At 45.0% G+C, this 27,015-nt stretch overlaps 1 protein-coding gene across 1 annotated transcript; it reads left to right on the forward strand.

Annotated features, from left to right (window-relative positions):
* The first annotated feature begins 374 nt into the window (after window positions 1–374).
* dnmt3bb.1 (DNA (cytosine-5-)-methyltransferase 3 beta, duplicate b.1) lies at window positions 375–27,015 on the forward strand. Its single transcript, XM_070910790.1, has 22 exons — window positions 375–391; window positions 5,746–5,854; window positions 14,971–15,121; window positions 15,350–15,435; window positions 15,537–15,674; window positions 16,723–16,866; window positions 18,590–18,748; window positions 18,860–18,967; window positions 20,195–20,336; window positions 20,456–20,578; window positions 21,096–21,140; window positions 21,265–21,344; window positions 21,937–22,049; window positions 22,172–22,355; window positions 22,861–22,945; window positions 23,084–23,229; window positions 25,233–25,323; window positions 25,627–25,775; window positions 26,032–26,117; window positions 26,363–26,432; window positions 26,537–26,655; window positions 26,832–27,015. The coding sequence occupies exons 1-22, from the start codon at window positions 384–386 to the stop codon at window positions 26,971–26,973; spliced, it is 2,478 nt and encodes an 825-aa protein (XP_070766891.1). The 5' UTR covers window positions 375–383; the 3' UTR covers window positions 26,974–27,015.

Consider the following 27,015-nt stretch of genomic DNA (forward strand, 5'->3'; position numbering starts at 1 on the left):
GAAAATGGGAGTTGACATTCTTACCTGGGAAAGCCCTGCTGGCTCTGAGCGACCAATCTGCGCCCCCCTCTCTCTGCAGGTCGGCTATAGATGGGCCGAGCCACGGGGAGGGACACTCAGTGTACGGCGGGAGAGAGAGAGAGAGACAGGCAGAGAGACAGACAGGCAGAGAGACAGACAGATCTGCAGCAGCATGCTCACGCACACAGACCGACTCCTGCGAGAGGACTAGACCGACTGCTGGCTCGAGCTCAAGTTCAAAGCTGACTTTTCAACTCTTTTAAAAAACTTTTCCCTCGAGTTTGACTCCAGACGACATCACGCACCCCCCACCCCCACCCCCCTCCTCGTTTTCCTGCCGTGGATGAGTGCAAGAAGCGTGGATGGTCATGTAAGTGTTTCACCGTGGGGAGGGCGGTTAACAGGGTTTATTGCAGACACGTACCGAGCGAACAGTGAAGGCGCTCCTGAGAGGAACGTGTGAGTGTGTGTGTGTGCGGGGTGTCTGTGCGGGGTGTCTGTGCGGGGCCAGGCTCGCGGTGTGCGGGGTGTCTGTGCTGCATCTCATCTTGCACCCAGTTACCGTGAGACAACTGGTTCAGACTAAACCTCATCAACATCATCATAATGATTCCCAGCTCACAGGGACTCGACCGGGACCCGCTTTATCTGGTTGAACGCACAGTTGGGGGTCACAGAGCGCCTCTCCTGCTGAACACAGTTGAAAGTACTTTTTGGCACTTTATGTCTTGTTATCATGCAGCGGGTGTTTCTGCAAAGACTCCGGTTGAAAGCGGTGCGTCGTGCTTCCTCTGATCTCGCGCTACAGGCTCGTTATTACGACTCCAAGCTGCCGGGAAGTGACCGAACACGGATTTCTTGTTATTTAAAAGGCCCCGTGGTGCTCCTGCAGGGGTAGCCGTGCAGCGGTGCTACACCTGGTTTAACCGCCCGAGTTGTTGGGTTTCTGGACTGGTTTCCTGGTTGTGGACGCGCTCCGGTGTTTCGTACCGAACATGTGGAGCTTCACCGGTTTATTGCTCTCTGGCCACTTCGGTGGGTTTATTGGAGAGCTGTCGGTGTGAGACAGGCTGGAGCAAATCTATCAAATAGAAATGATTCTCATTCACGTTGGGCTTCATTAGAAAGTGCAGACAGAAGGCAGAACGTGGAGGGGAGGAGTCGTTTGGGAAGTGAATGACACAGTTTGACTTTATTCAGGTGGTTGAGTCATTTTACCCGCCAGCACGAGCACACTTCAATGCATTTTCATAGCATTTAGTGGTGGAAACCCAAAAAAAGCTCCAAAGACCTGAGTATATTTATAAATATGTAAGAGATTCAGCCTTCAACACATCTCAGTGTCGGTATCAGGACGAGGGCTGCGAGTCTTTTTCATCGTCAGTTCATCTAGATTATTAATCATTTACTGCATAAAGTAACAGATAAGTGAAAGATAGTCAGTTTACAACAGACCCGGAACAAATGGTTGAAACTGATCGCTCACTTGTATCGGAAACAGACAAAAACTCATTGGCCTTTTTCTAAATCTTTCAAGAACATAAGACTTTGGGACTGAATGACTTGTTTTTTGCAGTGAGACATTTGTCTTTGTGGTACTTTACGTCCCTTTTTATAAACCGCAGGACGCCCCCTGCACTTGGTGTCCGGGTTCGCTGGATATTCATACATGAAGACACTCCCTGATGGCCTTTTGTATATTTTAACATCTTACCTTCATTCAGGTTTTGACAGTGTTTGTGATGAGTTTTTGGTTGTTGCTTTAGATTAATCCAGAGGGGATCAGATCTGTCACCACATTATTATTATTATGAAGCACATGAGTCAGTGGTTCTGATAAGATGATGACAGTTATTGATCAAGTTCCAGATCACACCTCACCATCCCTCGTGCAGACTGGATGGACTGGTCCTGACGGGGGCGTACTGGTGGGAATGTAAGTGCGGAGATGCATTTTACCAGTGAGGGGGGACAGCTCCATGTTGTGGTTACATTTGTTCATAGATAGTTAAAGTTAAAGACATTGAGGTAATAACACGAGTTCAGTGAAGTTAGTTAAAGTTATAGAAAAGACCCAGAGGCTGTGATTAACAGAGTTTCTGTGGTTCACCACATTTAGTTTGATGTCTTTTTATTTATGGCTGGACGTATTTCACGCTGTAATCTTCTAATTACTCGCGTGTCAAAGTAAAGTCAGAAGCCAAGTTGTCTTCCGGAGACGTTTTTGAATCATCTTGAACCGGCTGAACTCGGATCTGTGAGGACGTCTCTCTCTCTCTCTCAGCTGGTACCAAACGCAGCTCTTACTGCTACTGAACCCCATGTGAGGAAGACTATGCTGCAGTGACTCTAACAGTAGAATGAACGGAGGGCTGATTCATAACACATTATTCTGCTGCTTGTAATAAATGATCTCTGGTCTAGTTGTGTTTATAGTTCTGGTGTTTGGGCGGCTGAGTGGATGATGTTCTGTATGAGTCCAGTCTGTACAACAGGCGACAAAGTAGACAATGTATAAAGTGTAGGACTCCATCGGAGCTGGAAGGGGCCATAAAGTACATGACAGACAAGGAATGCAGCCCCCAGAGAGAGACCCTGAGGAGCTGACCCCCCCCCCCCCCCTTTAACACACACACACACACATTCATGCTCATACCCTTTGGGGAGCGAACAATCCCCTCTTGCAATGCGGTCCCTAATCTCTCGCCACCATACACAACTTTGATGTGAACACCCCCCCCCCCCCCCCCCTTGTCCTCCGTGTCCCCTTTCCGTGGGCCCCTCACTCTCTGCCCTCCATCCTTCCTCAGTTCTTCTAATTTATTCTGGCTTCCACCTCTCTCTGTTCCTAAAAGCTGAAACGTGTTTCTGCAGAGACGCTGTCCTGAACACCTTCATGCAGGAGGAGGATGATGATGATGATGATGACTTGGATGAATCACAGTCTGATGAGTGAAGCCTCTGATGCTTAATTACACACTTACATCTCATTCGCTGTTGTCCAAAGAGATTTACAGCAACACGTGCATCCAAACCACACAGGAGGAGGATCTCGATTCTTTCAAAAGAAGAACTAAAGTCTTGTTCAGAGCTACAGAACAAGAAACCAGACAAAGTGCTGACAGCAGTCTGAAGAGGTGGGTTTTCAGCCTTCCTCACCTGAGCTACACGTGTCCAACTAATCCACGCCTGAAGCTAAAGCAGAGAAACAGACAGCCAGCAGGTACCTGGCTGATGTGCTGGTTGTGTGTAGGTGAAAGGTCAAAGGCGTCAGCATCCTGTTTGAGTGATGAACCCTCTCACCTCTGAAGGGAGAGTCCCGCTCTGATTAACATTCAGAGACGGTTTACCGACCTCTGCGCGCACTGACTCGCACCGAGCGACACGGCCGCCTCGCTCCCGCCGCCAACGTGTGTGTCTGTGTTCACATTGTGGGGGCAAAACCCAAACTTATCCTTTAAGGGTGGGGTAAGTGCTGGGTGAGGCGTCTGATGGAACTAATGGAAAGGCTGTGTGTGTGTGTGTGTGTGTGTGTGTGTGCAGGATGCACCTGGAGGTCTCACTCTTTTGTGTGCAGTCCAAATATACACACACACCACACAGGTAGTACGTATGCATGTACTTATATACACACACACCACACAGGTAGTACGTATGCATGTACTTATATACACACACCCGAGGATTCTGGTTGTTGTGAGTCTGAACATTTATTGAAAGGAAAATCTCTTAAAACCCCAAAATGTGTCAGAAAGAGTTTAACAGAGAACAGAACAGCCACAGACCTCCTTATGATGACAAGATATTTATTTTATGTATCACTCGAAAACAGTGAAATCTAATCTGTCAACCACTTTGGGAGCCAATCATCATTCAGAGCCTCCCCATCAGTGGATTTTCTAATGCTGAATGCTGTGAGTTTGTGTTTAGACCTGCAGGTAATGTAGCAAAAACACCCAATCTGACGTCTTTTGTCTGATACGAACCCAAATTCAAACCGTTTACAAAGATTTATAACAGGGAAAAGCAACAATCCCACGTTTGAGAAACTGCAACCAGAATATTTTTGAACATTTTTTCTTTGATAAATGACAAAATGGCTGCCAATTAATTTTTAAATCGGTCGATTAATGGATCAATAGTTTCAGCATTATTTGTGTTACAGGCAAGTCAAGCGTATATGTACACATTTATAATGCTATCGTGACGTCTCTCACACAGTGTGAGCAGTGAAACAGAGCTCTGGTCAACGGAACAAACAGGCGTCGCTAATCTTTTTCTCCTTCGTGTGTTTTTTAAAACTGCTTTTCTTCGTGTTATTATTTGATTTCGTTTCTATGCGTCTTCAAACTAACAGACAGACTGACCTGAGGTCTGCCGGTCTCTCTGTACAAGCTTGTCTGACAGAGCTATCGACACCCCGCCTCTTTGAAACACACACACTTAAATCCACATTAAAATATGTATTTATGAGCACCAGCATGGAGGCTCAAAAGAATGTACAGTCACACACTGCAATAAAAGAATGCAGTAACATACATAATGCATGTACAAACGCATACACACTGCCTCATTTTGTTCACACACACACACACACACACACACCCTGACAGGCCGGTGTATCTGTTTACCTCAGGTTTGTATGGACATGTCAGATCTGCTCAGTCATGGAGAACTGGAGAGGCCAGCGTTGTCCTCTCCTGTCCCGGCCCTGTCTCTCTTTTTTCCACCTCTTCTTCTTCTTCTTCTTCTTCTTCTTCTTCTTCTTCTTCTCTGTGTTTCCGAGCAGCAGTCACAAAGCTGTGTGATTATTTCCTTCAGAAAGAAATCTGGGATTAAGTATCTGTTAAAGATGGTCAGATTTCACATCTTTAAATCTGGAGAAATCATACACTACACTCACACAACACACAACAGTAATTAGTGGAGACTAGAGAGATATTTTATACACATTTAAGGAAGCCCAGTTTGAATTGTTGTGCAGTGAAACGTTCAGGAGTTGACTTGACTGAATGACTCTCTTCCTTGTGCTCAACTGGATACTGTTCTTTCTCTGCTGCCTGTGAACTCACCGTTCAACACAAACATGCTGGTGTGAAAGAATGTTCTTATTCTGAGAAGCCAAACTCGGCGTCAGAACTGTAATTGATGATTGACTTTTGGAGCGGCCTCACTTTGAATCAGCTCCTGAGAGTTAGCTGGGAGGTTTCTGGACATCGGACGATTCTGCGCCTCACGATTGGGGTTCATTTTCAGTGAATATTCAGGAAGTAGTCTCTTTTTCTTTTACTGTAACCAAAAAAAACGTTGTCATTGAATGTGAAGTCACGGTCTGAGGAATCGTCGAGTATTGAGCCACAGTCCTGCTCTTCTTCTGGTGTGTTTTCATGTAGATGGTTTTTCATTCATAACACTAGAAACGTGCCTCAGTATATCATCTCTATATAGCCGAGTCCATCTTTAATCCATATTCTTTGCTGAATATATGTATATTTATATGATTATATATAGAGATACATTTTCAAATAAGCAGATGTTACAGCGGTTCTTCCCTTCAGATCTCGTGTCTTGGTCCTGGTATTGGTTCTGATCTCCAAGCAGAATCCCGCTCACTACGTTGTTAAATTTGCGAGATTCAAGACGATGCTGTGATATTGACTGTGGATCATTTTCAAACGGCAGTTTAATTGTTTCTGACTGGTTCCTGGTTTGTGTCTCGTCCAGGTTTGAAAAGGAGTCAGGACAGACACTGGACCAGTCGACCGCGACAGCGATGCCTTCCAACAAATACTCTGCAGCGATCATGGAGGAGAGCAACAACATGACCGCCACTGTGAGTCTCACACACACACACACACACACACACACACACACACACACACACACAGCCAGGAGAGGTCACAGTGTACCTTTTTCCTTTGTGTGTGTGTGTGTGTGTGTGGAAATAAGAGTTAAAGCCAAATCATTTACAAAAAACACAGTCGCCTCATTAACACCCACACACACACACACCCCCACACACACACACACACACACACACACACACACACAAAACCACTCCCCGGAACCCTCTCTGAGCCAGCTCTGTGGCCAGCATGTTATATGGGTCTAATTGAGAATGCATGTTGGCTGTGAGGGTGCATGCATGAGCAACACACACACACACACACACACACACACACCACAGCTGCATCTACGCAAGTAGGAAGTGGAACATGCGGGATAGATAGAAGGATGGAGGAAGGAGAGGAGACGAGGACGGAGGAAGGAAAGAAGGATGGAGGACGTTAGCGCAGCACACTAGCCTCTTTATATTCTCTGAAAATGGTTTCACTTCAAGTATTTAGAGGAGAAAAGACACACACACACACACACTCAAACTTTCACAATCTGTACACACACTCTTTCGCCCTCACACTTTCATAAGTTGCACACACACACACACACTCCTGCCGTCCGTTACTACTTCTTCCTCTTTTTCAGTCTCGTATATCACTCCGTCTGAGGGGGCCGTTTCCTTCCCTCCGCCATCTGCTTTTCTTTTCTTCTCTCATTTGTTCTCTCACCATCTCCTCTCTTTCTCTCCGTCTGTCTTCATTTTCTTCTTCAAAGTCTTCACAGCTTTAATCCCTCCGCTCTGTTTATTGTTTGCTCGTCTCCATGTTAACCGGTTTAGCCGCCGTCTCGTCATGTGTGACACGGAGACCGGAGTCTGGAGGTGTCCTCCTCAAGTTTAGACAGCTTGAAATTACTTATCGCTTTTCAGATCCTGCGCTAACGTTTGCACTTAAAAGTGACATGATCCGGTGGGCCACTTCATCCAGAACACTTCCTGTGTTGTCAGGAGATCCTTGTCATGAGTAGTGTTTAGCTGCTCTGGAGCTTTCGATCATATCACTTGAAATTTAAAGCCAACGTGGAGGACACGACTGGCTCAACTTCATCTCCTGATAAAGATCATGTGATGTGACCGAAAGCTCCAGCACAGCCAACGGAGACGTCAGCAGAAGACAACAGTCAGTAGTTGATATGGTCAATAATCAGCTGGATCATTGTGGAGACTTTTCGTCCCTCTACTCTCCCACATTCCTGAGACATCCTGTCCTCCCACTAAAGGGCTCTCGATGTAGTTTTACACTTCCATTATCTTTACAAAACATTTATTTAGGTTTAGCTTTCAGGCATTTTAAGCAACTAAAGTTCGAACTAACAGAGTTTGGCTGAGCCCCTTTCTCACTCTCTGGTTTGTGTCTGTCCAATCAGAAGCAGTGTTTTAGATCGGGCTTAGCGGTTTAGTTTAAAAGTTTGGACTCGCAGAAAGGTGTTTAGCCTCCAGGGTGGTTTGGGGTCAGACATAAATCCAGGCCTGAGTTGGTTAGACGAACACACATTCTTAGTTTCAGCAGCAGCAGCCTGAGGGCAGAAAGAGGAAACACAGCCTGAATGTGAGAGACGGTGTCAGCAGAAGAAAATAAAACTTTGGTCTGACTGCAGCTTGACATGAACTTTACAGTCCCGATGCCTTCAGTCATCGCCCAAATGCCCCCTTCTTAGGTTAGATTACATTTAGATTCAGGCCACTGAAGAAATACTGATCATCCCGTCTCCCAGACCACATGTGAGGCTGATTAGACACTCGAAAGTATCATGGCGTCATCGTTAATGGTTGGACTCGGGTCTTAGGCTCTGTTATGGTTAGGTGTAGCCGAGATTAATGGTTGGGGCCAGGGACACGGTTGGGTTCAGGATAAAGGGACCCTGTGCACGTTTCTTGTAAACAAACAAAAGTTATGTTTACATTCAGCGTTACTCACCAGTCTTCTTCTTCCCTGTCTTTGTTAGTGCACTGCTACATATTTTGGCACAGTACCGCCACCTGTGGAACAATATCAAACAAAACGGGGGCCGCTCATATAAACGACAAAACTCCGCAGGCTCCTTTAAGGTGGTCGGAGGATTCGACTGCACTGATTTCACTGTCGAAAAGGTGGAAGAAAAGTTGATTTTGTCTTTGAGTTGTGTAACTTTAAAAAATCTCAAACATGGCAGAAATGATCGAAGAGGACGGGGTTAGAAATGAATATTACATTGGAGGCCTGGTCCCACACTCTGAACTACCGCTGAGGCCTGCAGCATATCGGACAAAATGACCGGAGATACAAATTTACAACAAATTGTGGCGTTTTTTTTATTGCGCAGTTCTTTGTGAAGAAAAGATAACACTCTCAGAGCCTTAAACCCTCTCCCCGACCCACCCAACCCCCCAGGTGATGGTTTAGTGCACGCAGTGTCTTGGAACAGACCTGTTCAGATGTTAGCCATAGCCCTGAGTTTCTAATCATTTAGGCTCTGCTAAGATGTTTTGACAGCGCCGTCAGAGCGCCGCAGGGCAGACTGTTGCTCACTGTGGAATGTGTGTGTGTGACGTAGGTCGGCAAAATCCACACAGCATTGGGCTTCACACACTGCTTTAACACACACACACACACACACATAGAGAGCAGCATGCATGAGCTGGATGGGCACATGTTCCACACAGTAGGAGTGGTGATAGAAATAGTAGTAGTGGCAGTATTTTGTATTATAAAAGAGTGCAAAAAGGGAGGCAGAGGGGGGAGAAAGGGATCATTTGTGCTACTTAAATGCTTCATTGGGCATGTTCATGTCTGCCAGCAGCAAAGAGGAGGAGGAGGGGGGGGTGATGGATATCCAGGAAGGCAGGTTAATGGAGGATAATGATGATAGTGTATACAGCTACCTGGCATCATTTTCTGAAACTAGATGCAATTAAACATTTCACACAACAACGAATGTAACTGACGCTCTCAAGCTGGCAATACCTTAGAAGAGGGTGGGGGGGGTACAATGCTTCCAAGACTCAGGATGTGAAGGAAGTTTGAAACCAACAACTTATTTTAGCAGGTTTCTGTGCGTTTGCGTTTTTCAGCTTTTTTACGCTCCAAGAATTTGCGGCCACAAAGCCTCCATCTCGGCTCCTTTTCTCTGCGTTTTCCACTCATCTTTTAGAAAAGCCGACCCGCTCCGAGAGAGAGGGGGGGGAGAGAGGAGTAAGGATTTAAACAAAATGAGTTGAAAGGAGAAAATAAGAGAGGAGGGGTAACAAGAAACTGGGGGGGAGTTAGAAAGAGACGGGGGACAAGAGGGTTTTGTTTCTGCTGTCCGACAGTCCAAAGTGAATTTTAAGTGGATTTTCTGTTGTTGTAAATGATAAAGTTCAGTTTGTTGACATCAGTCTGGTTGGAAACAAATAGAATGAAGCCTTATGTGAGACGTAGTTGCTACAGTTCTTTGCTAATCACTTAATGATTGAAAGAGAGAAATGGATCCAGTCTCCGGACTTTTTATAAACGTGTCTGAAGTCGTTGTACTGCAGCCGGTTAGCTTAGCTTAGCACAAAGACTGGACACAGGGGGAAACAGTTAGACTGGAACAAAATCCACCTACCAGCAGCTCCAAAGCAGACTGATTAACATGTTATAACTTGTTTGTTTAAAGCGTACAAAAAAACAAAGAAAAAAAGCACATGCATATTTTTTTAGCATAGTTCCCAAAATGTCGACCTTTTCCTTTAATGCTGTCTTTCACACAATAAATAAATAGATGATTTGTGTCAGTAAAACAGACAGATATGTTGTAATCTACTCAAAAATCTAAGCGTGTAAACCATCACAAACCACCTCAAACTATATGAATGTATTTCCAGACGGGTTTCGGCCATATGTCATAGTGAGTAAAGACAGAGGCAGAATGTACAGGAGGAGGGGAACATGAGATCTTTTGAAGCAGAGGGACATTGTGGGAGGCGGACAGGTGGAGACGCCCGGAGGTGTGTGCTTGTCTGTCTTTATGTCTTGTCTGTTTGCAGCTCAGAGGACGTTGTGAGTTATGGGTCGTGTAAAAACCTGAAGATGCAAAGTAGACCAGAGAGTCAGTGAACAGCTGTATACACCCAGCTGTGGTAATGATCAGCTCCCAGGTGTGAATGTGTGCGACCTCCCTCTTCTGTCACTACTCCGTCAGGTTCCTAACAGATCGTATGTGTTGGCCAGGAGGAGTCTGCGTTCATTCAATTCCAGAAAGAAAATCTCCAAATACCCTGAGCTCGATTGTCCTGCGTCACCAAAGTTCCTAAAGTTCCTTGATTTGAACTTCTGATCCATTTTACAAAGATGCTGTAAATAAGACAACAACCACCTGATCAGGCAGCACACAGAATTACGACCCTTCGTGCTTCATGTCAAGACAACGTCCCGCATTTTAATTGTCGTGTTCAGTCGCTTATAATTTAACTTGTGAGTCAAAACGTTGCCAGAAGCAGATTTGTGCCTGGAGCCAACAAGAGGACGAGCAAAAGATGAAGCGCTCCGTCTTGTTGTCTTTGGCTTTCTTTCAGCAGCTGTGTGAGACTCTCTTTCACTGGAGTGCACTTGGTTAGATTTACCTGTCAATCAAAGGGGGGGGGGGGGGGGCACGCCTGAAATCAGAAGGACCAAACAACAGATCAACAAACCGACTATTCCTAGAAACGGAACATGAGATGAGTTGTTCTTCCTTTATTTATAACATTATCAGCAGGATGGTGATGCTGCTGATGAAGGGAGACACATGATATCTACATTATCTGTCCCACGTTGTCCTGCAGAAGCATCTTTTCTTGTCCCCCTGCACCTTTGGACTGTTTGTGGTCACTGCAGTGCAGACATCAGCAGGGGAACCCCCCCCCCCCCCCCTCCCCTCCCAGCAGAGTCATTATCAGTACAAGTCTTTTGCTGGGCAGCTGTCAGGTGTCAATGTGTGTAACTAAAACAGGAAGTCGCTGAAATGAGCCTCAAGGTCCGTGTGTCTGCACTTCTATCAGATTAGATGTTTAGATGTGTTATAGGAGCGTGCAACGTGCAGCTGTGCTGCAGATTGTTAATATATAATATAATTTTAGGCTTATGAAGAGACACATGTCCAGCTTTTATGGACTGGAAAGCAACGCATAGACTGCACCGATTTTCACCAGGATTTAAGCTTTTTGACATCAGAACAATTTGATAAATAATTGTACACGTGAATAAAACGAAATGAGCAGCCTTCCTTTCAAACCCGTGTTGTGTCGGAGACGGGGACACTCTGCAGCTCTCTGGACAGATGGACAGACTCTTACTTTACACTTCAGTTGTAATGCAGTACAAACATCTGTGGCGGCTCTTCCAGCAGCTGTTCCTCCCTCTGCTGCTCTTTGCCTCTTTCATCGCTCGCTCCTCACCTCCGCCCACCTCCTGAAGCCCCCACACTCCTTTTCATTTTCACACTTAGTCTCTCTCTGCTGTCTGTCCTCCACTCCCGAAATAGACGACACACTCTCAGCGTTCACGGTTTGTTGAGTTCACGGTTGGATAGAGGAGGCTTGTTGTCGTCGAGAGGTCGCTGGTTTGATTCCTGATGCGTCCAACTCAGCTGACGTACAGTAGATAACATTAGTTTAATACTCTGATGTAATGCAAGAGGCACTTAATGCTGTGTGTTCTAACGTCTGTTCATGTGAAAACAAAAGGAAATTAACAATTAACAGAATTTCATCTGAATTTAAGATGAATTACTGAAATTATTTATTTATTGAAAATGAAGATTTCTGCTTCCAAAAGTGACGGTTTTGAAAACAGTGAATCGATAAGGCGACCCGAACTTATTCAACAATAATGTTCATAGTCAATTATCAAAGCTTCTCAGATGTAAAGATTCGCTGCATTTCTCTGTTTTGTGTCAAAGTAAATTGAACATCTTTGTATTTTGGACAAAAGAACGGATTCATTCATGTTTGAAGATGAAATAAATATTTTAAAATATTAACTGAGGGGTCTCCAGCAGCAGCTCCGTTAGTGGTGGTGTTGGTCAGTGTATCTCACTTTGTAAACTCTTAACTACTTGCCAGATTGCAGTACATTTTTCTTTACGTATTTATGGCCCTCTGGAGATGGTCCCTAATGATTTTTGTGACTCCCGGACCTTTGGTCTCGAGCGGCCGTCAGGTCAGATTTTCTCCTTGACCGGGTCTTTAGTCCACGACGGGGTGCTGCATCTTAAAGACTGCTGTCACGAGCTCCGCGCCGTTTTAATGTCTGTGGTCTCTTGAAGATCATTCTTAATGTTCTTGGTTGACCCCGCTGACCCCCCCCCCGCTCAGTTTCTCTCCCCCTCCGTGTTGCTGTCAGCAGTTCTGACTCGCAGCCATCTTGGCACACACGAGTTCACTGAGTTCATTTGTTATAGGGGAAATTTGGCATCGCAAACACACTCACACACCACACGCATTCCGCCGGGTTTTACGACGTTTAGCAATCACAAACAGCCTCAGATACGCGTAGCTGGGATTTGCCTTAAAAAGTCAGCACAATCTCACAATTTTCCATCTGTTACACAGCTGCTCCGTCTCCCTCCTCCTCTTCCTCCTCCTCCTCCTCCTCCTCCTCCTCTCTGCTTCGTTCCATCTTTGTCTCTTTTGCACCAAATCCACATTATTTGTAAAATAAAGACGGTTTCATGTGAGCGCCCACGTATTCATTCCCTCCAGCTACTCACCACATTGACTTGTGTCCAGTTAGCTTGAGTGCTATTTTTGTAGCATGCCGGCTAACATTATTTAAAGGGTACTTCACATATTTGGAAACCTTTTCTTGGGTTAGATTGACAGGATTTATATTAATTTCATCTATGTTGAGTGGAAACAGGGTTAAACCGCTGTGTTAGTTAAACTACTCTGAAGCCGTTTTATTTATTTAACGTGTGTAATTATAGATCAATTAAAACAACTTTTGTGTTGTGGTTTTAGCAGCAGTTAGAAATATGATTTAATATCTATACATCATCCGAAGAGTTGTGTCCTCGTAGTGAAGTTGACCGTCCTGTCCTTTAATTCATATTTCACATTCAGCAGCTGTGTGTTTCCGTCTGGTTTCACTTGTTAACAAACAGCTACGAACGCGTGAAAGTAAATAAAATAGCTCATTTAAGCCTTTTCTTTTTCTGTTCATCTGGTGTGACTGCAGGGTGGCATCATGGGTAACCAGAGTGGAATAACACACAAACGTACACAAGAGGTTTAACTATCACTTAGACGGTGTGTGCTAACGTGTTAGCATGGAGTTTGGCTTTCTGAACACTCGATGTCGGAGAGCTGGTGTGTTGTTACCTGCGATCTCTTTCTCTCTTACGCCCACACACACACACACAGATGTACGTCACAAACACACACTTGTGCGCACTTATTCAAACACACACGTGTGTAAATCTCCCAGGTGTTACCTAAACACACAAGTACCACGGTTGCCACGGTTTCACGCGGCGGCGTTGAGGTGAGTGATGAAGCCCCGATCTGTCTTTACCTCTCTGATCCCTCGGGCAAACAGATGACTCAGCGCGTATCCTCACTCAGTCATCATCCGCGTCGTCGTTCTTGTTTGCTTCTCGTAGTGTTTGTGTTGAGTCAGGTGCTGCCCGGCGGCCGCCGACGTGCTGCTTTATCTGAATATATTGGCTCCACCGCAGGGTTAGTGTTTGATCCTGTAATCTTCGCACCTTTTCTGTGACTTCTACAAGAGCAGGGCCATGAATGTGTTTCATTAATGAATCCAGCGCCCGGAGGGAAGGGAGGGTTTGGCTCCACGCTGCAGAAGACATTCATGCCCCGGAGCTTTAGGTTTCAAATCATTTGTCTTATCAAGAACGGGTCTGTTGTGATAGCTTTTGTTTGGTCAACAGAAAAACACGACGCTTAAGTTCGTCATGCTTCCTTGTGTTTTCCATGTGAGACTTGCAAGACGCAGCTTGAACAAAATGCTTTGTGTCAGATGGGATTTCATGGACAGAACTCCTTAAAATATCTGTGATCCAGTGGTGAATATTCCTGGTATCTGATGTCAGTGATGCACTAACAGTATACTGTACAATATGCAATACGTGCATGCTAGCTGTTACAATAAGCCAACACGTGGATATTGGAAGTTTCCCAAGAGGTTTTTGGAAACATGTGACCCAGTTGGAAAGCTGTCAAAAGTGAGTCATCTGTTGCGCTTTGGGGATAAGATTTGGGGTGTTGAGCTCTCTGAGCCGTGACTCAACAGGCTTCATACCTGTGCAGCCGGTGGCTCCGGTGTTCGCTTCACATGCATCGTGGACGGCTGGCGGTCTTTATCTGAGGCTTTGGGGAATGTTGAGCGTTGATGTCAGCTCTCTCTCTCAGGTACTGAGTGTGCAGCCAGCACATCAAACACAACGTCAGCGCCCTCAGCTGTGGGGGGCCGGCAGGTGAAGCCTGTGTGCAGGTGTGTTGTCACTGGCAACACTTCCTGTTTGTCTCTGACTGATAATCCTTCAAGTCTTTATTCTTCATTGGCTTCTATAGAGTGGTTTGCGAAAGGAGCAATCATTTCAAATTCTTGTTTTAATAAGATGCTCAATGTTTCCTGCATAATTCTGTATATTTCACAATGTTAAATATTTAGTTTAGTCAGGAAGTTTTAAGCTGTTTGGTTTCTCACTGAACGCAGGTTTGTACTTGTAACTTAATATTAGTGAACTTCGTGTTTTCTCAAACGGTTGTTCATCCTTTGTACTGCTGATTTAGCCGGGAGAGTTTCACGTCCGTCCAAGCTGCAGAGGTGCTCCAGCTGTGTGTCACTTATCATCGTCAGTGCAGAAAACAAACTTTCAGATCCAGGGGTGTCTGAAATTTCTCCTCCCACTTAGCAACTCTATTTAACAACCATTTAAAACAATCACTGAGAGAGAGAGAACAGTTAAAAACAGTGATTTTGCCCATAACAAGGCCCAAACATCCTCCTCCTCCTCACATCAATCAATCAATCTGAAGTCGGGCCTCTCTTCGGTCAGCTGGCCGTTTATGGATCACCGTCCCTGACGCTGTTCTCCCTCCCTCCTCAGGCTCCGGTGAACGGAGACACGCCTCCGGCCGAGGGCCTATCAGAGAACGACAGCGGCGTGGAGCTGACCAATGAGAACAGCCCCCTGACCGCGGCCGAACCGCCCTCCCCCTTCAGCCCCAAGCAGAACGGAGACGCTGCCTCCCCTCAAGGTAACAGTGGCTGTGTGTTGAGGATAAACTGATTCCTACACTGTTCATTCAAACACCTTCATGGCTGAAACTTAAAACTCCAGCCTCCTCGTTTCTTGTGTGCTGCATTACAGACAGAAAAACAACAGAGAAGAAGTTTCTGTCTGCACTTTGTCTCGTGAAAATATTGAATTTCTCTTCTGCCATCTGTCTGACCTTCTGTTGGTGTCCTGCTGCGTCTCTTCCCAGATGGTAACCAGTGTTCGGGGGGGAGCAGGAAGAGAGGCAGGAAGAAGTCCGAGGAGGAAGAAAGTACCTGGGACTCCTACAGCGAGGTACGACCACACACGTGCTTTCATGGAAGCGTGTTCATAAATCGTCATGAACGTGACAGTCAGCCCACTGAGTGTGTGTTTATGTGTGTGTGTGTTTCCAGGACAAGTCTTCAGGAGCGTCTCAGTTGGGTTTGAGACAGACACCTCGACCCAGAACCATCTTCCAGGCCGGTCTGACGCCGCGCACACACAACAAACCTCGCCGACAGAACCGCAAACAGGAGCACAGCATGTTACTGGTAAACACACACACACATCAGCAGGTTTCTGTGCCCCGTGCAGAGATGTGTAATGATTACAAACATTGAACCATGTGTGTTTTCCATTTGGCTGCTAAAATACATTTTAATCTGCTAGTTCCTCTCCTTGTTTGTGCTTCTGTATCTGAATCTCTTTCCTCAGGCAAAACTATCTAAATCAGCTGTTGTCCCTCCTGCTTGTCACCACATGCCAGGATAAACACAAGCCTAGCCACGTGTCATTTTGACCCTCAGCACTTGCTGTAGTTTTTGGTGCACAGTTTTGCAATCCAGTGGAAAGTCATAGCAGACAGTTGAGTCAGTTCAGCTTTGTTTTTACTCCCCCCCCACATCCTGAAGTGAAGTCCAAAAATACTCATGTTTCCCTCCACAGGTCGTGCAAATCATAAGGAGCTTTGCATCACTTCTGAAAAAGAAAAGGCAGCAAATGAAAGTGTTTTTATAGCACATATATGTTTTACTACTTATGTATAAAAAATAATTCAGAGTAAATTCTCTCCATGGATACACAAACTTTTCCACCTCACCATAAAAGCTTAAGAACTTTTTGTGATATTTTGCCTTTTATTTCAAATTCCTGCCGTTTCCATTCACGCGTTTTTACGCTTTGGGTTTTTACATTTGATAAAAAGTCTCGTTCACACACTCACTCCCTCTCTGTCTGTCCATACACTGACTCAACCGGGCTGACGTCCCGGTTAGACACGTTAACTGAAAATCCTGCGAAGTGAAGCCGCAGTGATTTATAGCGTTGACATGGGTCGTTTGTGTGTGTGTGTGTGTGTGTGTGTGTGTCACACCTAACATCGGTATGACGGGGATAATGACGGCTGAGGGAACAGAAATGCAGCATAATTGTTGGTGCTGGTGTACCATCATGCTGTTTCCTCTGACCTCAGTTCATTTATAAATACATTGTTTTTATTGCTGTTAACATGCAGAACGTCTTTCTCTCTTGTTTCCTCTCGCACAAACTTTCCTGTGTAATAAACCTCTCTCTGTTTATCTCTCTCTCTCTCTCCGTCAGTGTGGCGGTGGTCCTCGGGCAGCTGTGGTTGTGTCCGGCGGGGTCCCCGAGGCCCCCCGTCTGGAGCTGATGGAACAGGACTCCAAGGACTCGGCCCAGAGCACCAGCACCTCATCCAGCTCCGAAATCCAGCCAGAGTACAATGTAAGATGTGTGTGTGTGTGTGATCACTGACAAACGAGTGTATGGAGGAGAAAGAAAAATAACAGGACCCGTCATCATGGGTTTGAGGCATCCTGCAATAACTCAGTAGCCATAGCAACGTTGTTCCTGGACAGGATTTAGGTCTGACTGACGTCTGATGATCTGTCCTCATGCCCGCTATGAAATGAATGCAGTAAATGTAAAGGACTTGGAGTGTTCGAGGCCTCGATGGTCTTTCTCCTTTGCACGGTTGGTCAGATATTCTATAAAAGTTCAGAATTTAACTCACAGACATCAGAAAAACACCTTGAGTGTGTGAAGAGTTAAGGATGAGGACAGACGGAGAGTCGGACAGCTAAATATTTTAAAAAGAGGAAGTGGAGGTTTGGCAGGAGGCGGGTAACTCCCTTCACTGACCACAGAACCCCCTCCACCTGGCCTTGTGTTAGTGCAGGTGGCCTCACGCACACACACACACACACACACACACACACACACACACACACACAGAGTCGGGCTGTGCTCTGTATCAATAGTTTCATTCAGGTCATGATGACCACCAGTCTGCACAGCAGAGCCGCTGTGTGTGTGTGTGTGTGTGTGTGTGTGTGTGTGTGTGTGTGTGTGTGTGTGTGTGTGTGTGTGTGTGTGTGTGTGTGTGTGTGTGTGTGTGTGTGTGTGTTTGGAGACACACTCAGACATACACACCATCTCACCGTGTGTGTGTGCTGTTGTGTACGTTGATGCGTCTCTTGTGTTTTTGTGTGTTTTCACTGGAGCCCGGCTGAACTCGGCGGAGCGCAGCATCCTCTAATGGAGTCAGACTCCATTACAAAGCCTAATGGCTTTTCTCTCTTAAGGCGGACTGAAGGATCTCATGGCCTGGGCTCAACTGGGATTTGTTTGCAAGCATAGAAATCCCACCTGCTCATAAACAAGCACACGTAACTTTCAAAAGGAAGAAGAATGGGCCAATTATGGTATTATCGGGGAGGCTGGATGTTTTCTTGAAGGGTCTGCCCACAAAAAGACTGACGTGCAAAGCTAACAGCAGAAATAAAGGAAACACCTGAGCAAATAAGGAAATCAGAGTGCACACACACAACACTGCTATTACTAAACTATGTGTTTTCAGACAGGTGTAGAGTGATGCCAAGGTGGACAAACACTTTTCACTTTATGTTCTGATGCTTTAAAGATGTGGAGTAAAACTCTAAAACCTCCTGATGCATGCAGGGAGACTCGCTGCTGCTCGTCTCTCTGCCACATGGAGGTCAAAAGTCAGAAAACTCCAGGCTGTTATTTTCATTTTCCCTCTTCTTCTCTTTCTTCTATTTTCTTTTCTATAACTGGAGTAGGGGTTTTCAGCTTTTGCATGATACAAATATCATTAACTATCTTTCCGTTATCTTCATTCTTCCTCTTTTCCGCCCTCCACTCATGTTTCCTCCTCTTCATCAAGACAAGAAGACATTTCTGCCAAAGCGTCCTGTTTTCTCTCCTCTGCAGTATCGGGGAAAGAAAAGTGTCAAATCCGTAACTTGACTCTTGAATCGCTCTACTCTCTCCTCTACACCCCCAAACCTTTTGTTTCCCGTTTCATCATGTTAAATCAAACCTTTTCTTAATGTCCTTCTTAATGTCGACATGTGTTGCTTTGGTAAAATAGTCCAAAGTACCGCGACCTTATCCTCTCTCTCCTCTGTAATCTCCCTCCGCCCAGGACAACAAGGGGTTTGGCATCGGCGAGCTGGTTTGGGGGAAGATCAAGGGCTTTTCCTGGTGGCCCGGCATCGTGGTGACGTGGCGCGCCACCGGCAAACGGCAGGCCAGCCACGGCATGAGGTGGCTGCAGTGGTTTGGAGACGGCAAGTTCTCTGAGGTGAGGAAGGAAGAAGAAACAGGCAGACTGAAGGAGGGATGGAGAGCGAAACCAAACAGTAGTTGTAGCTCTCGTTCTTTGTCTGATGCCACTTTTTTTTTTCCTCTCCAGGTTTCAGCAGACAAACTGGACTCCATCGTCGCCTTCCCCAAGTTCTTCAGCCAGGCCTCCTACACCAAGCTGGCCTCCTACCGCAGGGCCATCTTCCAAGCACTGGAGGTAAGCGTCAACGTGTATCAGGTGCAGCTTATTGAAATTAATTAAGCAGTTTTCTGTCAAAGAAAAGAATCAGCTTCTGATCGATTGAAATCACATTGGCAGAAAAGTATGAATCAACATAAGCTAGATGCTAGGTGCTAGCATGATTTAAAGCTGGTCTGGTGGTGCTTTCCCTGCCAAGAACACGCTGCTTCACTTGAAGTGCAGTTATGCATGTTCACACCATCAGTAGTCAAGTAAAACAAACACAGATGTGGGTCTGAAAGGGATTCCTCCACGCTATCTCCTCCACCTCATCCCGTCAATAAAATAAGAGCCAACAAGCGTCAGGCAGGATGACAAGATGGAGGAGAGACGGACAGGAAACACTGCAGTAAATATGTGATAATACCACAGATACTACATGTACTGTCTGTTAGAAAGTGTGGTCTGCTGTCCTAAATAGTCAAATGATACCTTTTGAAATAGTTTTACTCTTAAAAGTCTTCGCACCAATTTACAGAAAGACATCAAACAGAGAAATTGCATTTTTTTTCAAGATTTTTTTTACCCCCCTCGACTAAATCGCCATCATTTAGAAACGACTGGGATGAGCAGTGGTGAGGTGTGTTGTTTTTAGACATTTTGTCCAAATCCCGTGAAAAAACATACAGTATATATGAGGTCCAAGCTTTCCTCCACGTCATGAGCAAAATAGAAACGTGGGACCAGACTGACGGGCAGACGTCCTCACTTGTTGGCTGGTGAAAATACTTCTTTCTTTCTTTCTTCCGTCTCCTTAAAGACGACCAGCAGACAGATGTTTGTCTGCATGTGTGTTAGACAGATGTGTGAGTCGGACTGCAGGCCTCCTCATGCTGCTGTTCTCTCTCTCTCTCTCTCTCTCTCTCTCCTTGTGGCTACTGTGCTTTGTCTGCCTCGTTCGCCCCGTCGGCATCCTGTCATCCCTCTGTGGCGACTCGGCCCTTGACTGTCACTCAAGCGTCTCTTCAAGATAACAACTTCCTCTGTCTTCTTCTTCTCTGCCTGTCAACCTCTCGTCTCCGTATTTAAAGGATTAGAAAACCAGGAGGAGGTCTAACTGTTTGGCTTGGATTTAATTATAATGGAGTCTTTTCACAGTGTGCTTTGTCTACTTGTGCTGAAGTAAAGGGTCTGATTACTTCCTCTTTCATCTATTTTATTATTAATATTTTTGTCACATCTCTTTGTCTCTGCCTCTCACAGATGTCCAGTATCCGGGCGGAGAAGACGTTTTCTCCCTGCGAGTCCGACAGTCCAGAAGACCAGGTCAAACCCATGCTGGACTGGGCCAACGGCGGCTTCCTGCCCAAAGGGGAGGAGGGACTCAAACCTACGCACACCGCCGGTGAGCAAGGCAGCAGAAACCAGACTGTCGTATGCTGTTCGTCACAAAAAGCCGCAAGTGTTCTGCCTCCAAACGCACCATTTAGCTGGGAAATAATCCGTGTTTGTGTCCCCCTGCAGATAGTAACCCTCTGGACCACCAGGTCCTCGATGTTTCCCTGCCTGAGTATTTCCCCAGTGCGAAGCGGCCCAGAGTCAGCCTCTGTAAGACCAAGGCGGCCCCCGAGGAGTCCTACAGCAGAGGTACAGGTCAAAGACTCGCTGGACGCTGGATTTATATGTAGTTAAATAGGGTCTCTGTAAATGCTGGAACTGGAGTTATGTTGTGTGTATTTGTATTACTACTGTTATCAAATATATTTATGATATACAATTTTATTTTGAATTTTAATTTGTGCAATTATTATTATTAAGATCTTACTTTTTAAAATGATATAAATATTATTGTATAAATAGAGACATTTTTCCTTTTGAGACCCAGTTTCCATTCAGATTTTGGTGATGACATTAGACTGATAAAATAATATTACTATTAATGAATACTATTAAAGACTTGAAAATGCTGCAGGGATATGCAGGTTTTAGTTTCAATGCTTTTTGTTTGTTGAAGATATAAAAAGAAACTAAAATGAAGTGTTTGGTGTTTGTTCTGTTAGTTTCATTATCATTAGTTTTATATACAGTATGTATATATAGAGGAGGGTGTTTATTAACACAATGTGTTTCATGCTTTTGAACATTGTCCTCCTTTTCCTCTCAGAACAAATGGTGAATGAAGTTCTGAAGAATAAAAGAAGTATAGAAGGTAAAGACTGACACCTTCACTGTGTGTGTGAATCACTAATGTGAATTCATTTGTGAATGATCCACCGCCTCGTTTCACTTTGACCTTTCCGACTGTTGATTGATCCGTGGGTGTGTTTTTGCAGAGTTCTGTCTCTCCTGTGGAAAGATGAGAGCAGCAACCTTCCACCCGCTGTTTGAAGGAGGCCTGTGCCAAACATGCAAGGTAACATAAGATAAAACTTAATTCAACCCGAGGGAAACTGCCTCAGGAAAGAGTGCAAAAATATAAAACATCAATTAACAGATATCCAAAATCCACATAATCCCAATATACACAATGCCAGTGAGTGAGAAGTGGCAGAGAGCTGTGAGATGTGTAAACAGGATGAGGATGATGGTTTATGTTTCCAGAGGCTGATATTAATGCCAGACTCCCAGAATAATGACATTCACCACCACACACACACGCTCACACACACCTGTACAATATCAGCAGGTGAGCATATGATTGGCTTCAAGCCAGTAAAAAGGAAGTTATTTTGTTTTTAGTCGAGCATAAAGACACACAATACAGTAACAGAACGGACCAGGTCTCACATGTTAAGGGTTACATACCTGATGTTCACTGTGAAAATGACTATACAAGTTTATTAAACACTTCCTGCTCCTCCAGATTCAGCTTTTAACTGCTCGTATGTTTGAAGATGATTTTTTTTTTAAATGTCAACAGATGTGCTGTTGTGTTCGAGGGTTTCTCTGAAGCCAGATGTGTGAAGTCGTGTCAGTAAGTGTTTTGTTTTTCTCTGTGTGGTCAGGACGTGTACCTGGAGATGTCCTACATGTACGATGACGACGGTTACCAGTCGTACTGCACCGTTTGCTGCGGAGGTCGAGAGGTTCTGCTCTGCGGCAACGCCAACTGCTGCAGGTCCGACACACACACACACACACACACACACACACAGTACATACAATACATGAACTCCTCCTTCTCCGCCGAGGTGTCTGTCTGTCCGTTCACCTCCTCCCCTCTCCTCCCTCCTCCTCCAGGTGTTTCTGCGTGGACTGTCTGGACATCCTGGTTGATCCCGGAGCGTCTAACAACGCTCGGTATCTGGACCCGTGGCGATGCTACATGTGCCAGCCGCTGCTGCAGTACGGCGTCCTGAAACAGCGGCATGACTGGAGCCTCAAGCTGCAGGAGTTCTTCGCCAACGACAACGGACAGGAGTTTGTGAGTCCCTTTTGGTTTCTTTAAAGATGTTTTGTATAAAATCTGGCAATGGTTTAAGGATCTGGGATGTCAGAAACATATACTTATACTCTGTATCAGTGGTTTCCAGCCTGGGGGGTTGCAGGGAATAATTAAAAAGATGCTAATCTCTGCTAATTAATGAATGTAAGCAGAATTCAGGAAATACTGATTTTTGTTTGATCACTTGCCAGGAGCAGCTGGGTCAGGTCACATGAGAAAAACTGAAACTGCACCTGAACAAGCTAATGCTATCCAGTACAACAGCCGTGCAAAAAACACTTTGTGAGACCTTTGGAGTTGAATATTTGTAGTGAAATGTAGTTTATTCAGAGTTTTCTTCTTTATTGGATTGCATCATAATGTCACATTCAGAAGTGTTGTTTGTAATGTGGTGCATTTTACCATGAAACCACCTTCTGCCTAGTTAAGAACGAGCCTCCTAGATGCCTAAAATATGATTTGTCTTCTTCTGTTTTTCTTCCAGGAGAAACCAAAGATTTACCCAGCAGTCCCTGCAGAGCAGAGGCGACCAATCAGAGTCCTCTCCCTGTTTGACGGCATCGCCACTGGTGAGTGTGAGTGTGTGTGTGTGAAAAGAGACACTCAGTGAAATCATGTATTTGTACTGATGTCCTGATGTTTCATTCACCTAAAACGCAGCAGGTCATCATACAGAACTGTGTCTGTGTGTGTGTTTGTGGTTCCAGGCTACCTGGTTCTAAGGGACCTGGGTTTTAAGGTGGACCAGTACGTGGCGTCAGAGGTGTGTGAGGACTCCATCTCAGTGGGTGTTGTCAGACATGAAGGAAAGATCCAGTACGTCCATGATGTCAGGGACATCACAAAGAAAAACGTAAGAAAGAAAATCTGGGTTTCACTTTGTATTTTCCTTTGTGTGAAAAACTAAACTGTAGTGAAAACCGTTGAAGTGTCTGTCGCAAGAGACACTTCAACACAAACAAATGTAAAATGGTTTATAATCGGGTTGAAATATAAAGGGTTTAGGAAATTCATGTACTGACAAGTATATCAGAAGACTGCGTGTTCGTGAAGCTTTGGGGGAAATGTAATGGCTCTCGTATCTCAACACAAACAACGTCTGAGTGATTTATTACCTTTGAAAGCTGCTCAGGTGTCAGGGGAGATTAAATCAAGCGCACCTCAAGCGCTCATGTGTCAGCAGAGCGGCCTTTGTTTGTTTCTCTATTTCAGCTCCACGTCTCAGTTTCAGTTGTGTGTCTCTGTTAGACGGACGGTTGTGGTGCACGCCTCTATATTTTGACTACTTATAGATTATCATACCTGCACAGAATATTTATTGTGCAAAATTAAAGAAGTCCCATTGTGGAAAACATGCTTACTTTTTTCGTAGCGATCCCACTCTCATGTCTGAGTGTTAAGTCTGGAGCTAGAGCCAGGAGGCGATTAGCCTAGCTTAGCATAAAGACTGGAAACGGTGGGTAACAGCTAGCCTCAAAGTTCTCTAAAACTCACTTATCAACGAGTAGCATCTTGTGTCTTTTATCCGTACACAAACAGAGATTTAAAAACAACGATGCACAGTTTTATTTTGTGGTGAACAACAGTTTGTCCGCCCAGTACTTCTGTGCAGCATCTCCTCTGGTTGCCTGGCAACCTCACTGATAAAATGCTGGTGTCAAAAGGGGTAAAAGGGTACAAACAGCCTGAAAAGCTACAAATTGTTGTTGTTTATAAACGGATGCTAGCTAGCTAGGCTATGTCACAGACATTAGAGTCAATCTAAGTAATCTGATTGTATTATAACATGACACACACACACACACACACACACACACACAGCAAACAGAGGCGGGCAGCTGCAGTGACGTGGTTCAGGGCGGAGGACAAAGAGCAGCTTCAACCTCTGTAAATCCCCTCAGGAAGTCTTTCACTTGTTAGTCACGCTGTGTGTGTGTGTGTGTGTGTGTGTGTGTGTGTGTGTGTGTGTGTGTGTGTGTGTGTGCGTGTTTAGGGGTTCATGTCCCTTCTCCCTATTAGCTGTTATGTAAGAGATTAAGAGCACCCCACCTCCACCTCCTGTTCTCTTTCTCTCTGTTCCTTAATTCCTTTTTCTTTCTTTCCTCTCCTTCCTCTTTGTCCGCTGTAAAAGGACTCTTGTGTTCAGGGAAAGAAGGGGAAGGATGGGTTTGTGGGTGTGAAAGGGTTGAAGAGGACAAAGGGGTGAGCAGATGTTGGAGTTTAGACGGTGGGTTAAATCATTAGTCTTGTGCCTGTTGCTGGTTAAATGGATAAATTACATTTAGAGCTGAGTGGATTCATTGATTAGTCAGGCAACAGAAAATGAATCAGCACCTGTTTAGTTTATTGAATAATCGTCAAAGTAATAAAGTTAAAATGCCCAAAACTCACTGGTTCAAGCATCTTAAATATGAGTATTTGCTGTTTTTCTGATTTGTTTAGTCTTGAAAATAATCAGCAGATTAATGAAAGTAAGTGTTAATTGCAGCCCTAAAGATGTTTACATCTTCATTGAAGCAGAAATGTGAATTTTCTATCCTCATCATCACGTTGCTCCTTTTGGCAACACATTTGATGTGAGAGCCAGTGAGTTATTGAGAGCATACACCCACCAATCATTAAACATTAGTGAGGAAACATCTGCAAACATAAAAAAGTGTAGTCACCCTGAGTATTGGATGATTCTTGGTATTAAAATCTCACTGTTTTGTAAGTAAATGTTGTAGAAGATACACGTAACGCAGGAAATCTGTTAATCAGTCAGTTTTTTGTGCCAGTGTCATTTTGTTGTTTTATTCATGCAGTAGCTGTCGCTCCCTCAGTGTAACACTTGGTGGTGCTGTTTGTCTCTCTCAGCTGATGGAGTGGGGTCCTTTTGACCTGGTGATCGGAGGAAGTCCCTGCAACGACCTGTCCATCGTCAACCCTGCGAGGAAAGGCCTGTATGGTAAGTACCTGAGACTGTGATGTGTTTTTAACGCTTAATTTGGATTTAATCATACAAATGGGTTTGGTGACACTTATATGGCATATTTAAAGTTTGTTTTGGTTAATTACTCTTAATTTAAAGGCACCAATGTATCCAAGAGATGAGCAGTAATCCACCCCCCCGGTTTAACCTGAAAATTAAAGTCTGTTGGAAACCAAGTAATAAATGAGTTTAGGTGAACCCCTGGGAGATGGTTATAAGCACTGGAGCTGCAGGTTGGTGATGTTTTCTTGGGTTTCTGACGGTGTTTTGTTGCTCCAGAAGGTACAGGGAGGCTGTTCTTTGAGTTTTACCGTCTGCTGAGCGAGGCCAAGCCCAAAGAAGGAGAGGACCGGCCGTTCTTCTGGATGTTCGAGAACGTGGTCGCCATGGGCGTCAATGACAAAAGGGACATCTCACGCTTCCTGGAGGTGAGTTACAGGGACTGCAGAGTGTCAACAGCTGTAAATATCCCAAACATGAGCCAGAGACGCCCTAACCCCTGCAACCATTTACATTTAAACAAATAATGTTCGTTGTTAGACTAAATTTCTGCATAGAGGGATTTCACCTTTCATCCCCTGGTATTCGTTTGGTTTCCTGTGAAAGAAAGAATTATTAAAAACCAGAAAGTGCCTGAGGATCATTTTGAATGCCTTGCATTTATGATTTATTTTTTTTCTGCAGTGTAATCCAGTGATGATTGACGCTATCGAGGTCTCTGCTGCTCACCGTGCCCGATACTTCTGGGGAAACCTGCCGGGCATGAACAGGTTAGGAAAACACACTCAACTCAGAAACATATCTGAGTTCTGATTTCTCAAAGAAACAAAACAGACTCCTCAACTCTTAACATTGTTTATGTGACTTTTCTGTGGCGGTCAACATGTTACGACACAGCATCTAAGGCTAACTTACTGTCATTTACTCAAAAGACCAGTTTTATATTGTGTGTGAGTTTTGCATACGACAGCAGATATATACAGTATATAAATGTGATTACTCGTCTCTGTTTCAGGCCTCTTTGTGCCTCTGGGATGGACAAGCTGGAGCTGCAGGACTGTCTGGACCACGGCAGAGTTGCAAAGGTTTGATATAAACAGAATAAAGTCAGTTATGAGGGCGCATGTTTTTTGTGTGCAAAATGGTTTCTTGGTTGCACTTGTTTGACTGTGTATTTGTTGTTTCATAGTTTGGGAAGGTGCGCACCATCACTACCCGCTCCAACTCCATCAAACAAGGGAAGGATCAACACTTCCCTGTCCTGATGAACGGGAAGGAGGACATACTGTGGTGCACTGAGCTGGAGAGGTGAGCAGGAAACACACACACACACACACATTTAATGATGCTGACAAACGTTTGAACTTTTAAAATCAAATGTATGAGTGATTTATTTGGATGATAGAAATGTACATCGTGTCCTCCTGCTTCAGCACCACTGTGACACTGACTGTAATGGTGGCTGTGTGTTTGTCACCCTGCAGGATCTTTGGCTTCCCTGTCCACTACACAGACGTGTCCAACATGGGTCGCGGTGCCAGACAGAAACTCCTGGGCCGGTCCTGGAGCGTCCCCGTCATCAGGCATCTGTTCGCACCGCTGAAAGACTACTTTGCCTGTGAATAGACGCCACGCATCACCAGCAAACAGAAGCCACTCGTGAATAAA

Source organism: Enoplosus armatus, chromosome 8 (assembly GCF_043641665.1).
Source record: "Enoplosus armatus isolate fEnoArm2 chromosome 8, fEnoArm2.hap1, whole genome shotgun sequence".
NCBI lineage: Eukaryota > Metazoa > Chordata > Actinopteri > Centrarchiformes > Enoplosidae > Enoplosus > Enoplosus armatus.

Coding starts and splice junctions, on each gene's coding strand:
- dnmt3bb.1 (XM_070910790.1), top strand. Junction 20,579..21,095: donor CGAGGAGTCCTACAGCAGAG/GTACAGGTCAAA, acceptor TTTTCCTCTCAG/AACAAATGGTGAATGAAGTT. Junction 21,141..21,264: donor GAATAAAAGAAGTATAGAAG/GTAAAGACTGAC, acceptor GTGTTTTTGCAG/AGTTCTGTCTCTCCTGTGGA.